Below are 13,708 nucleotides of genomic sequence, written 5' to 3'. Positions count from 1 at the left end.
TAGTCAGCAAGGTAGAGCACTCTTTATTATTTTGATTGGATCCAAATACAGCGGGCACGACACAACAGCTCTGGGTCTTTGATTCCTGGGTGTGTAGGGGGGAGATGTTGGCCTCTGGTTCCTGGATGTGTAGTTTGGAGGTGTTGGCCTCTGGTTCCTGGGTGTGTAGGGGGGAGGTGTTGGCCTCTGGTTCCTGGGTGTGTAGGGGGGAGCTGTTGGCCTCTGGTTCCTGGGTGTGTAGGGGGGAGCTGTTGGCCTCTGGTTCCTGGGTGTGTAGGGGGGAGGTGTTGGCCTCTGGTTCCTGGGTGTGTAGGGGGGAGGTGTTGGCCTCTGGTTCCTGGGTGTGTAGGGGGGAGGTGTTGGCCTCTGGTTCCTGGGTGTGTAGGGGGGAGCTGTTGGCCTCGCCTGGTGCTCTGCCTGCGGTCGAGAGGGCTCTCCTTACTGGTGGGTTCAGCCGACTTAGAGCACCTTCTTTCCGTCGACGTACTCCTCTGTCACCACGCGGTAGGTGGTCTTGGTAGTGGTGCTGGAGCTGGAGCTGCTGCCAGTGCTAGGGGTGGGGGAGAAGAATATTATTATAGATTAAGCAAGCCATTAAATCCAGTCACCTTCCCTGAATATCAGAGCCTTTTGATTATGATTATGGTGGTTTATTTTGAGTACAAATTGTAAATAAAGCAATACCATGCGATGGTATGGATTCTCCTCCCATGTGCTGTGAGTTCCCTATTGGATTAATAAAGAACTATCTCCTCTTATATGTCCTCTCCCGTGGGTTTACTTCCCTGTTGACCTTTTTTATGTGAATGCATTGATGGATGCTGTGGTGGCACGCGTTTCTAAAGCGTGCCTTAAAGGGGTGATATTCTTCCACCAGGTATGAGTGTGATTATCCATTACAGGCCATTTGAATATCGGCCTTTTCTTGTACCTTAGTGACATCACAAAGGGGTGTGTCCACCTAGTTGTATGATGGACAGATCAGAAACGTTTGCTACGATCCACTGGGTATGCAGGTAGACTGATCTATCCAGCATACATCTAGGTGGACACGCCCACTTGTGATGTCATGAGGACACAGGGAAAGGCAGATCATCAAAGGGCCTGTAACGGCTGACAACACTCACACCTGGTGATGTGACATCACCTCGGGTAAAGACACGTGGCCCGTCCCCTGACCCACCTGGCCTCCCCGTCCAGCAGTCTGCGGTACTCTGCGATCTCCATCTCCAGGCGCGTCTTGGCGTCCAGCAGCATCTGGTACTCCTGGCCCTGGCGGTCGATGTCGGCGCGCAGGTTGACCAGCTGCTCCTCCAGGCTGGTCACCTGGCACTGGAAGCCGTGCAGCTGACCTGAGTACCGGTTCTCCGTCTCCCGCAGGGTGCCCTCGAGTGACCCTTTCTGCGGTCCGCAGGGAGGGGAGAGGAGGGGGGAGAGAATGTTTAGGAGGGGAGAGGAATGGACCAATGTCACCTCTCTTAGGTTCAATGGTGGACAATACTAACTATGGTTACCCTATCCCTGACCACACCCTAATTAACTAGGGTACAAATATCCCCTGACCACACCCTTAGTAACTAAGGTAACCCTGACCACACCCTAATTAACTCAGGTAACCCTATCCGCTGACCACACCCTTAGTAACTATGGTAACCCTGTCCCCTGACCACACCCTAATTAACTAAGGTAACCCTGTCCCCTGACCACACCCTAATTAACTAAGGTAACCCTGTCCCCTGACCACACCCTAATTAACTCAGGTAACCCTATCCGCTGACCACACCCTAAGGTGCGGTCTTCCGCAGACAGCAGTGCACCCACCATGCTGAGTTGTGATTGGAGCTCTATCTGCAGGGACTGCAGCAGGCGGTTGAGGTCTGAAAGCTCTGTTTTGGACGTGTTGATGGTTTCTGTGCTCACTGCGACCTCCTGCTTGACCGTCGCCGCCTGTGATGGAATCAAAAACAAGGAGCTGAAGATAAACACTTATGTAGATGGAAACACGACGCAGCATACAGAACGGAGAACATGTTCTGTCCAGTGGAGTCCTTGGTTCCTACCTTCTCTTGGAACCAGGCGTCCAGTTCCTTCTTGTTCTTGGCCGATGCCTGTTCGTACTGCTCGCGGATTTCTGACAGGACGGCGTTCAGGTCCTGCGTCGGCCCCGCTTCCACCTCCACGTTCACCTGGCCCGTCATCTGCTGCCGCTGGCCAAGCATCTCCTGGTAGCACCGGCGGGAAGAAGACAAGTTAGAGGCTGTACATGAAATAAGCATCTCCACTGAGCTTCTGAAAGGCTGTGTTTAGGATAAGAGCGTACGGCGGTTAGACACGATGAGACACGAGGAGACATGCATGACGGGAGCCTGGCGTTACAAACCCACCTCCTCATGGTTCTTCTTCAGGAAGATCAGCTCCTCCCTCAGCCCTTCAATCTGCATCTCCAGGTCAGACCTGGCCATAGTCAGCTCGTCCAGCAGCCTCTTGAGTCCGGCGATGTCCGCCTCCACCGACTGCCGCATGCTCAGCTCGTTCTCCCACCTGTGGAGCACAGCGTTATCGAGGACTACCCTCAGAGACATCCTCTCTCTACAGTCAGCCTGCGCAGTCACGGTGGCTGTCGCTCTCTGGTCTTCTTACTTTGTCTTGAAGTCGTCCGCTGCCAGCTTGGCGTTGTCGATGGCCAGGTAGATGCCTCCGTTGATACACGTGGCGCCCTGGATCTAGAGCGAAGAGCAGGACAAAAGAACGCAGGAGTAGAGGAATGAGTCATTAAGCGAGGTGTTCAGGAGGACGGACAGTAAGCAGCGAGAGGCGGAGGTCTTCCTGAAGCTCAGGGGACGTACCTTGTTGTGCAGGTCGGCGATGGTGACGAAGAAGGCGGAGTAGTCTCGGGATCCGGGAGAGGTTTTGTTCTCCAGGAACTGTCGGATCCTCAGCTCCAGTTCGGCGTTGGCCTGCTCCAGGGAGCGCACCTTTTCCAGGTAGGTGGCCAGGCGGTCGTTCAGGTTCTGCATGGTGGCCTTGTCGTTGGCGCTAACGTCGAAGCCATCTCCTCCTCCGCCTCCTCCTCCTCCTCCTCCTCCAAAGCCGCAGCCGCCGCCACCGAAGCCGCCGCCACCACCGAAGCCGCCGCCACCACCGAAGCTGCTGCCGCTGCCGTAGCCTCCAGCGCCTCCGGAGCCGAACCCATAGCTGCCACCGCCGCCACCGCCGCCCATGGAGCTCGTGGAGACCCTCATACCGCCGGGGGCGCCGTACACACTCCTGGAACTTCTGACTTTTACACTTCCACCGCCGTAGCTACTGAAGCTGGTCATGGCTGCTGTTGGAGAGGAGAACCTGGAGAAGAAGAGACGAGGAGAGAGCGACTGTGGTGCACTCCCCTGCTCCTGCTCTGCTCTTTATAATCCCACAGCGGAGGAGGACTAGGAGGCGGAGAGACGGGCTGGAGGGAGGAGCTGCCACAACACTCCTCCACCTGCCACACACGCCCTGCTGCACCCATACGTGTTTGGAGGGAGGGTGGAGGGTGGAGGGTGGAGGGTGGGCACCCACCAGCTCGTTACACTGATTGTTAACATGAAGCTGTTGTTGTGTGGTTGGCAGGAGAGGAGAGGAAACACAAACATAAGCACAGTAACTCCTGAGGTCGTCCGCATGACCGTGTACATGTTCCCATTTGTAGCCGTCAATGTACGAGAATGCATTGTTGTCGACGGATTTGCTTAATCACAGGGCGCCATTATGAATCAGGTCCTGGGAGTTGAGCCAGGTACAAAACAACAGCCTGGCCAAACTCCTGTCAGCTGGCTGCTTTTGTACATTTGAGTCATAAATCTGAAACAGGGTTTGGGTTAGCCTGCCTTCACCTAGGTTAGGGTTAGGGTTAGGGTTTGGGTTAGCCTGCCTTCACCTAGGTTCCTCTGGCGGACAGTTACATTTGCATTAACATTCAGGGCGGTTAGCAGACCCTTTAATCAGAGCCACTTACAATAAGTCCATTTGTCAGCAGGAAGAGAAACAACTACAGTATATATTGTGTCGGTACAGTAAGGATGTTCATAGAACCAAGTGCCAAGCACTAACTATCACTTTGTTAACCCATTCCCTGTACACAACAGAGGTAACTAGGATAAGATGGTACACATTGCTGAGCCCGGTTTTTAAGTGCAAAGACGTAAAACATACTATAAGAGGGGTGGGGGGGGGGGGGGGGGGGTAGGGGAGAGGCAATGCAGAGTCGAGGTGAACTCTGAACAGGTGAGTCTTGAGTCTTCTGCGGAAGCTGCTGAGCGACTCTGCGTTCCTGGCGCGGGCCGAGGAGATGGAGTTATAGCGGCGTTGTAGGCCCACATTCATTTGGTTGGTTGGTTTATTTATTTAGCTGCACAACGCCTCAAAAGATCCCTGTTAATATTATTATTACTACTAGTATGCATTGTCCAAACACATCGCAGACATTGTCCTAATAACTCAGATGACGGAGTTATTAGGGTGGAGTAGATGAATCGTAACTCAGGAGCGGGCATCGGGTTCGGAATGTTTTCTGCAGATGATTCTCCAGATGTTTGTTCCTCTTGGCAGACTTCCCTGGCATTCTCTTCATGTCCAGACCTGAACAACAGCGTCTCAGTAAAGCTTGTTCCATTACATGGGTTTAAGACTCTCCTCATGTCCGCGACCCCTTGCAGAACACCACCATGGTTTGGACTCTGCTCTGGAAACCAAGAGAATTACGCAGGCCTTCACATGATGTTGGCCCTCTTCATAACAAGAACGTTAGTGTTTGCTTTATTGGGAAACACTCTCATACTGTGTCCTGCTTTAAAGGAGCTCTTACTTACAAACAAGGACACATACACACACACAGATACACACACACACAGACACACACACACACACACACACACACACACACAGATACACACACACACAGACACATTGTGCTGACCTACCTATTCAGTCGTCTTCAGAGAATGCAGCTCCTTCGCGTCCATGTGTTAAAGAACCATAAATTATGTCCAAGATGCATTTTACTTTAAAACGCGATATTGTCATGTACGTCTGAGGGGAATGTTGGTGAAGATGTTCAGTTACTGTGGAGATCGCATGTTCGTCCCCGTCACTCCCTTACCTTAGAGTTCTGTTCACTATGCACTCCCTTACCTTAGAGTTCTGTTCACTATGCACTCCCTTACCTTAGTGTTCTGTTCACTATGCACTCCCTTACCTTAATGTTCTGTTCACTATGCACTCCCTTACCTTAATGTTCTGTTCACTATGCACTCCCTTACCTTAGAGTTCTGTTCACTATGCACTCCCTTACCTTAGTGTTCTGTTCACTATGCACTCCCTTACCTTAGTGTTATGTTCACTATGCACTCCCTTACCTTAATGTTCTGTTCACTATGCACTCCCTTACCTTAGTGTTCTGTTCACTCCCTTACCTTAGTGTTCTGTTCACTATGCACTCCCTTACCTTAGTGTTCTGTTCACTCCCTTACCTTAATGTTCTGTTCACTATGCACTCCCTCACCTTAGTGTTCTGTTCACTATGCACTCCCTTACCTTAGTGTTCTGTTCACTATGCACTCCCTTACCTTAGAGTTCTGTTCACTATGCACTCCCTTACCTTAGTGTTCTGTTCACTCCCTTACCTTAGTGTTCTGTTCACTATGCACTCCCTTACCTTAGTGTTCTGTTCACTATGCACTCCCTTACCTTAGAGTTCTGTTCACTATGCACTCCCTTACCTTAGTGTTCTGTTCACTCCCTTACCTTAGTGTTCTGTTCACTATGCACTCCCTTACCTTAGTGTTCTGTTCACTATGCACTCCCTTACCTTAGTGTTCTGTTCACTATGCACTCCCTTACGTGCAGTTTATTAATTGCAGAGAATGAAACATTGTTTCTTTTAATAATTTATAATGATGAAATGATGAATCATGTCAGCATGGGTGTGTGCGTGGGTGGCTGTGGGAATTTGTGTGTGCGTGTGTGTTTGTGTATGTGTGTGTGTGTCTGCATGTTTGAGCGTGTGTGCGTGCGTGTCTGTGTGTACGTATGTCTGTGTGTGTGCGTGTGCCCGTGTGCGCGTGCCTGTGTGTGTGGCGAATGCAGCTGTGAGAGGTGTGAGGGGCTGAATGCCCTCTGAGGTAGTGAGAGGGTGTGGCTCCTAGCCGCTGAATACCTCTCCAGGTGAAAGGGAGCAGGGGAGTCCCCATTCCTTCAGTGCTCTGGGCGTTCTCTTTGTCTCTGTTGGCACACTGGTATTGAACAGTACACGACTGTTCCTCCTGAAGCCTCGTCGTCTCCCCGCTGATGATATCATAGCCATGGCCCCCATCGTGGGATTGGAGCCATCCGATGTGGAGATATGATCTCATCGACCGACAGATGCAACGCCCTCTTTCTGGGTGTTCAGCCAGCAAGAGGCCGTTAAGTTGTCAATCTTACACGAAGCGTCAAAACACTCAAGTTGTCTCCATCGCACCGATGGACAAAACGCTCCTTAGAATTTAGCTTCCATTTCGTCAACATGCTTATGGGGCTAACGACGTGGGTTTGGTTCTGACAGGAGAACATTCCTGCGGCGGCTGAGGGTTGTTAAACCCACACGACGTCGGATGAGGAGATTAAGTAGTGAACCTCACTTTCCCTCTCTCTGGTATCTCCCGTCGGAGCCGTTCAGGGCCTCCAGTGACTCACGGTTCGAGTTGTGCGACTCCGCCCTGCTCTTTGTTGTCGCTGCTGTGCAGGTGGAGACAGGTGGGGACGGGTGGAGACAGGTGGTGTCTCATCAAAGGATGGCCGGAGGACTGGGGCGGCCGCGCCCAGCGGAACACAGCGCTTTGATCCGCTTCCCGTACCGGTTATTAAACGTACGGGACGTCGGGTGCCCCGAGGTCACCCGGGCACAATGCACGAAGATAAACACACAAACTACCTGCGCAAATGCATCCAGAGTCAGCGTCCTCGTAAAGGGGTTGAGCTACTGAGACTTTGAAGCAACAGGTTCAGTTTGTCGTGCTCGTTAATGTGATAAGCTGTGTTTGGTAATAAACGTTATTATCGGTAATAAGGTTTGTTTTCGTGTGTCATGGAATGATACTATTCCCTGTGCAAACATCACATTTGCTAACATATACATTTAACATTAGGGATTTTTTTTTTTTTTATCGAAAGCGACTCACAACCATTCATTCACACACCGACGCATCGTCAGCCCCGCAGGGCGACAGCCAGCTGGTCAGGAGCAGTCGGGGTGAGGCGTCTCGCTCAGGGACACCTCCACACTCAGCTAGGACGAGCCGGGGATCGAACTAGCAACCTACCAGTTGCCAGCCAGCCTACTCTATCTCCTGAGACACAGACCGCCCTTGTATTAACTTTTTTATACATGTTCCAGGGCCTTATGAATCCAAAGAGCCAGTGAAGAACCAAACTGTCCCAGCTGCTGAATATGGCCCTCGTGGAAGACTTACTCTGGGCCTATGAACATCCTTGCTGATGGTAAATATAGAAATGTGTTCATGAACAGAACACACATTGATGAGCATCCAACCTAAACCTAACCCTAACCCTGACACCAACCAACTAAATCAAACCCTAAAACCTAATCCTGTAACAAAACCCTTATTCTAAAACCAAACGCTAAAACCGAACACTAACCCTTAACTAATCCAAATCCAAAATCAAATCTTAAAACCAAACACTCGCCCTAAAATCAAATCATACAGCTAAAATCAAACCCTCCAACACCAAACCCAAAACCAAAACAGCCCCCTAAAACCAAGCCCTGAAACCAAACCAAGTTCAGTGCACCACCCATCTCTGCTCCTGATGCCTACCCCCCCCACCTCCACCCACCTCCACCCCTACAGCCTGCAGGCCTTGAAGCGTGAACACATGAACACAGGGGCACCGTGCGAGTCCTCACAATGAGGTCTGAAATCTCACACCTGGTGAGTGAATGTGGCGTTAAGCTTGGGTTGTGGGTCGAATAGGCTACGACTTGATCGGGACAAAAACTGAAAAATCACAAAGAAAATAGGCACACATATCTTCATATTTAGTAGCTTTTATTAGTATTTTGATCTTCTTTCCTTTGTTTTCTAGAAAGAAAGCAATTAATTCTGACATTTGGCAACTCTGTCCTGGTGTATCCTGTATGGACTATTTTAGAAGCAGATGGTTTATGTTCCGTACAAAAACATGATGAAAACTGATTTTTTGATGGGAATAAAGCTTCCCTAACCCACCACACTCAGAGCTTCTGATGACGGATTTGTGAATCATAGGCAAGTCTCAGCACATCGACTGGGAAAGGGTTTTGAATTAGGACAACACCAGCCTTCCAATACACATCCACTTCGCACAAAAAGTAAGGAAATTTGCGTTTGGTAGATTATTTCTCTGTGGTAACAATGGTTTTTGGCAATAAATCTTATACCGTTGGAAAGCCTGTTTAGTCCCTTCCAAATGGTGCCCCATTTGGAAGGAACATGCATTTTTGGGATGAGCAGCAGCGCTGTGTATGTGGGTTGTGCCCATGAAAAACACTTGACACTTGTTTTGAGCTTCTGGTCCCACATGTGAGCATGGGCCCTACTACTGTTAGTACAGCTACAGTCAGTAAGTGTCTGCTCCAAGAATGGGCATGCCGCGTTAGACTGATCTGGATAGGGCCCTTGCGATAGGGCAACTTCAAGCTGGTGTTCCGCAAAACCAAGTTGCGGCCTTATTTGGAGTGAGCCCCAGTACCCTCTCCAAACTGAAGGCCAAGTTCCATATAACGGGGGATGTCAAAGACAGGCCGCGAAGTGGGCGTCCCAAGAAGATGACACCCCAAGAAGACCATTTCATCACCTTGTCAGCACTGAGGTGTCGTAGGATGTCTTCTACAGATTTGCAGTCAAGGTTTGCAGAACGGTCTAATAGGGCTGCCAGGAGTCCTGCCATGACTGCCCTTCACCGTCAGGCCCTTTTGCGCTGGTGTCGGCAACACGTGTACTGGAACCTGAACATGTGGAGGAACGTCATGTTCAGTGATGAGTCCGGGTTCTGCCTATAGCAGTTGGATCGTAGGGTCAAAGTGTTGAGAAGACGCGGAGAACGCTATGCTGATTGCTGCACCGATAGAATAACATCTTCTGGTGGAGGCAGTGTGATGGTGTGGGGCAGCATCTCCCTCACTGGAAAAACGAGTGGCAATCCCATATCTCCACAGTCTGGGACCGAACTCTATCCTCCAAGATGACAACGCTCGCCCCCACAGGGCGGGGTTCATCAGAGACTACCTCCAGAATGTGGGAGTGGAGAGAATGGAATGGCCTGCTAGCAGTCCTGACCTCAACCCTATTGAAAACCTGTGGGATCAGCTTGGGCGTGCTGTTCGTGCCAGAGTGACCAACACAACCACGTTGGCTGACTTGCGACAAATGCTGGTTGAAGAATGGGATGCCATCCCACAGCAGTGTGTGACCAGGCTGGTGACCAGCATGAGGAGGAGGTGCCAGGCTGTTGTGGCTGTGTATTTATTGCCAAAAAGCATTGTTACCACAGAGAAATGATCAACCAAACAAAAACTTCCTTAGTTTTTTTTATATATATAATGTACTGTATTTATAATTCATATATTGGAATATATGGAGGAGGCATGTCGACAAATAACAAATAATAATAAATACAAAATGAAAGTTTACGGAGGTTGTGATTGTTGTCCAATGGGTGGTTTGGGCTTTGGTAGGAGACTCACCAAAAAGGCTTAGTTATTTGTGAGAGCTGACCCACTCCTCTAAACGCGTTGTTACATGGGTTCATCTTCTCTGTAGGGTCTCATCACTTCCGTTTGTGCGGGGTTCCACCAGTCTTTGCCCCATGAGCCGTGTGAGATTTCACCAGGTCGGTGGTGCACCAGGGCGACACCGGGTGGCTGTTAGTGGGAGGACAGATGCACCACGGATCGTTTTTCATCTGAATCTCAGAGTTCTGTGTTTAATCTCAGATTTCTTACTTTAAAGTAAGAATTCTGAGACTAAAGTCAAAACTCCAAAAAGATAATAACATGTGGCCCTAGTCCAGGAATCACACGCTAATAATAAACATTAAAATTGCAATCACAAATGCACCAAATGCAATAAAAGCTTGCAATTTGATAAACTTGAAATGTACGACCCTCACAACCTTTTACCTGACCTCTCACTGACGTAAAGTTTGCATGACGACTAAAAACAGAAATTGGATGTCATTGTGCAATCTTATACAATAACGCTATAATCTCCAGGTGTATAACCAGATCAATTAAGAGTTAGGGTTAACCTAGTGATTGTCAGTGCTTGGCACTTGGGTCTATGAACATCATTACTGTACCAACAGCCATATATTGTTTTTTTCTCATTCTTCTGACAAATGGACTTATTGTAGGACGCTTTGGATAAAATGCTGGTGCACTAAATGTAAATAAGTAATGTCCTACAGAGTAACAAGAAGGTGCAGTCATTTCATTCATTCTTAATGCGTGTACATACCTGCAAGAGTTACCACATTTGCAACGGTTATGGCCTCATCCCCTCTGAGTGACGGTTTCATGGCTCAGAGGCTAATCAACCCAGCAGCTGTCAGACAGATCTAATGCTCCTGGAACAAGACGTGTTTACAGCTTCATTCTGTTTACAGTGTATCCACGTAATCCCCAAGAAGACATTGCCAAAAAAGTGATGGATAACGCTTAGGCCTACATTTATATTCAGGGCGTTTAGCAGACAATTTGATCCAAAGACACTTACAATAAGTCAATTTGTTGGAAGAAAGAGAAACAACCATAGATTGCTGTAGGTAAGGTAAGGATGTTCATAGAGCCAAGTGGCAAGCACTAATAATCACTAGGTTAACCCATTCCCTGTATACAACAAAGATAGCTAGGGTAAGGCGCTACACGATGCTTAGTAATAGTTTTAAGTTCCAGGATGACTAACTTACAATAAGTGCGTACATTAAGTGCCATTATTCATATAAAAATCGATACATTTTATTCCAACTGATTTATGATTCATTTTCTATTATTATTTATTCACCTCAATAGAATCAATCGTCGCTCAAAACACATTATCTCGTCGGGGTTCTTGTTTTGTGTGTATTTTGTATAATCCCCATGAGCCAATCAATGTTCTGCACAAACAACCCAGGACTCTGAAACACCACTCCAGGACTAGCTGACGTCAGTGTGTACGGACCCAGAAACAAATCCTCTAAAACTGTATTGAGTTTTCTGTAAAAATATAAAAGTATTGACACGTTTTATGGCGACTGCTTTGCAAAAAAAAGCCATTTAGCGTAGAGGAAATGGTGTATTGATGAACGCACTTCCGCTGTGGCCCTCCCCCATCAATCCATCGAGCCATGACGGCCCTAGCAGACGCTACCTTCGCCCTATAAAAGAGAGGATTGGTCCTGAGCGGTCAGAACTGCCCCACAGACCTGCACTAGCCTCCAGCCTCCAGACCTTCAACCACATCACAGGTAAAGCATGTTTGTTACATCTACAGGAACGCTCCCCAGGCCTTTCTGTCTCTCTTGTATCGTCATGGTTACCTGAGGGCCGCCTCCCTTGTGTCCAGACATGGCCTCGACCTCGGTGCTGCTTTGTGCGCTGGCGCTGCTGTCGTGTTGGACGGCCCTCGCCACACGGGCCCCTGCGGAGGGGGGGGGCGGCGGCGGCGGGCTGAACCAGCTGCTGGGCAGGGGGGGGGCCGGGGAGACCTCCCCCAGAGGGGTCCTTCACAGCCGAGTGTCCCGCATGGAGAAGATGACCCTGTCGGAGCTGGAGCGTTCGCTCAGGACCAAGGAGATCATGGCGGCCATCTCAGGTATGCCCCCAGACCATCTCAGGTACGCCCTCAGGTACGCCCCCAGACCATCTCAGGTACGCCCTCAGGTACGCCCCCAGACCATCTCAGGTACGCCCTCAGGTACGCCCCCAGACCATCTCAGGTACGCCCTCAGGTACGCCCCCAGACCATCTCAGGTACGCCCTCAGGTACGCCCCCAGACCATCTCAGGTACGCCCTCAGGTACGCCCCCAGACCATCTCAGGTACGCCCTCAGGTACGCCCCCAGACCATCTCAGGTACGCCCTCAGGTACGCCCCCAGACCATCTCAGGTACGCCCTCAGGTACGCCCCCAGACCATCTCAGGTATTCCCTCAGGTACGCCCCCAGGCGCTCTCAGGTACGCCCTCAGGTACGCCCCCAGACCATCTCAGGTATGCACCCTGTGGGGCTCGGAGCCAGGACTGGTTGAACCCTCTTTCACTCTTGATGTGCAGGCAGATGCTTTGAGTGTGGAGGTGTCCCTGAGCGAGACGCCTCCCCTGACTGCTCCTGACCAGCTGGCTGTCGCCCTGCGGGGCTGACTCCGCCGTCGGGGTGTGAATGTGTGATGAATGGGTGAATGTGAGGCGGTGTTGTAAAGTGCTTTGAGCGGCCGCTGGTTAGATAAGCGCGGTATAGATGCCGTCCGTTTCCTCAGTTTGCGTGTTGTGTTCACAGAGATGGTGAACTCTGAGTGCCCGTCCAGCCGGGACTACCAAGGCTGGGTGGACTTTGGCCGCCGCAGTGCAGAGAGGACGGAGTGATCTCCAGCAGCGACCAGCAACAAAGACGTCGGAACATAGGTGTATTGTGTCCATTTTTGTGTCTCTTAAAATCAACATGTGATATTTTGTAAGAAGCTAATAAAGCAGAGCTGTGCGGTGAATGCGTTGATTGGTTGATCTTTGTGTTCCACTTCACGAGGGTAGACAGGCAAACAACAAGAGGCAAAAGGGAATGCCGGTAAATCCACAGTAAGGTTTATTTACAGATCAATCACGGTATTTACACGTCGACAAAGGACTTGGATTGTGACCTCCATCAACACAAATGGGTAGTGCATTTCAAAGTCTCAGAGATGAGACACAGAACAGTTTGGTTCATTATTGCCACAAACTAGCGTAACCTTTTGGATTCCTCCTTTTTCTTATCCTAGCTGTCCTACGTTATTATTGATTTCTGATTGTACACAAAGTTCCTTTAAAGAAGTCTGAATAAATACATTCATCTGGTGTCACATCAGCTCCATGAAGCTCTTCTTAGACAGGGCTGTGTCCACATTACAGTCGAGTCCTGATGACCAAAAATCCAGCAGATCATTCATACAAGAAGAACGTCAGTCAGCGAGGAAATAAACACACTTACAGCACTTTGCTCATGGGGACCACAGCGTAGTCTCAACATCTCACTCAGGGTGTCACCTTGAACATCATCCTAAGAGTGTCTGCTACAGCCTCAACATCTCACTCAGGGTGTCTGGTCTTTGAGCACCAAACAGCGGTGGTTGTGAGTTTGGTTCTGTGCTGAATGCGACAGCGGTGTCACAGCTTAATGCTTTAAGTGCAAGCGGTCATTGAGGGATTTCTACATCTCATATCTCTTGAAGTGCAGCAGCACGATTGAACACAAAGCATGCAGGATCTACCAGACAAGGAAATAGTGCAATCATCAGAGAGTCCTTCCATGTGATTAACAGACGGCATTGTGGGTTTTTAACTTAACAGATTGTTCTCTTGGATTGTCCGGAAGGAGCAGATCTGCAATTCGCATTCCCTTTACATTCGATAAAAAAGTGACAAGATGCACAGAAGATGAGTTCGGGCCAACGAGGGGA

At 49.7% G+C, this 13,708-nt stretch overlaps 1 protein-coding gene across 1 annotated transcript; it reads right to left on the bottom strand.

Annotated features, from left to right (window-relative positions):
• On the bottom strand, positions 1–3,366 carry LOC130379966 (keratin, type I cytoskeletal 13-like). The gene is made up of 7 exons (XM_056587129.1): positions 2,847–3,366; positions 2,641–2,723; positions 2,385–2,541; positions 2,061–2,222; positions 1,822–1,947; positions 1,184–1,401; positions 1–550 (listed from the first exon to the last, which is right to left on the bottom strand). Exons 1-7 carry the CDS (start codon positions 3,318–3,320, stop codon positions 460–462), a joined length of 1,311 nt encoding a protein of 436 aa, XP_056443104.1. The 5' UTR covers positions 3,321–3,366; the 3' UTR covers positions 1–459.
• Positions 3,367–13,708: the final 10,342 nt, after the last annotated feature.

Source organism: Gadus chalcogrammus, chromosome 3 (genome assembly GCF_026213295.1).
Source record: "Gadus chalcogrammus isolate NIFS_2021 chromosome 3, NIFS_Gcha_1.0, whole genome shotgun sequence".
Lineage (NCBI taxonomy): Eukaryota > Metazoa > Chordata > Actinopteri > Gadiformes > Gadidae > Gadus > Gadus chalcogrammus.
Note: the sequence above shows the minus strand (reverse complement) of the source record. Positions and strands in the feature narration are given on the sequence as shown.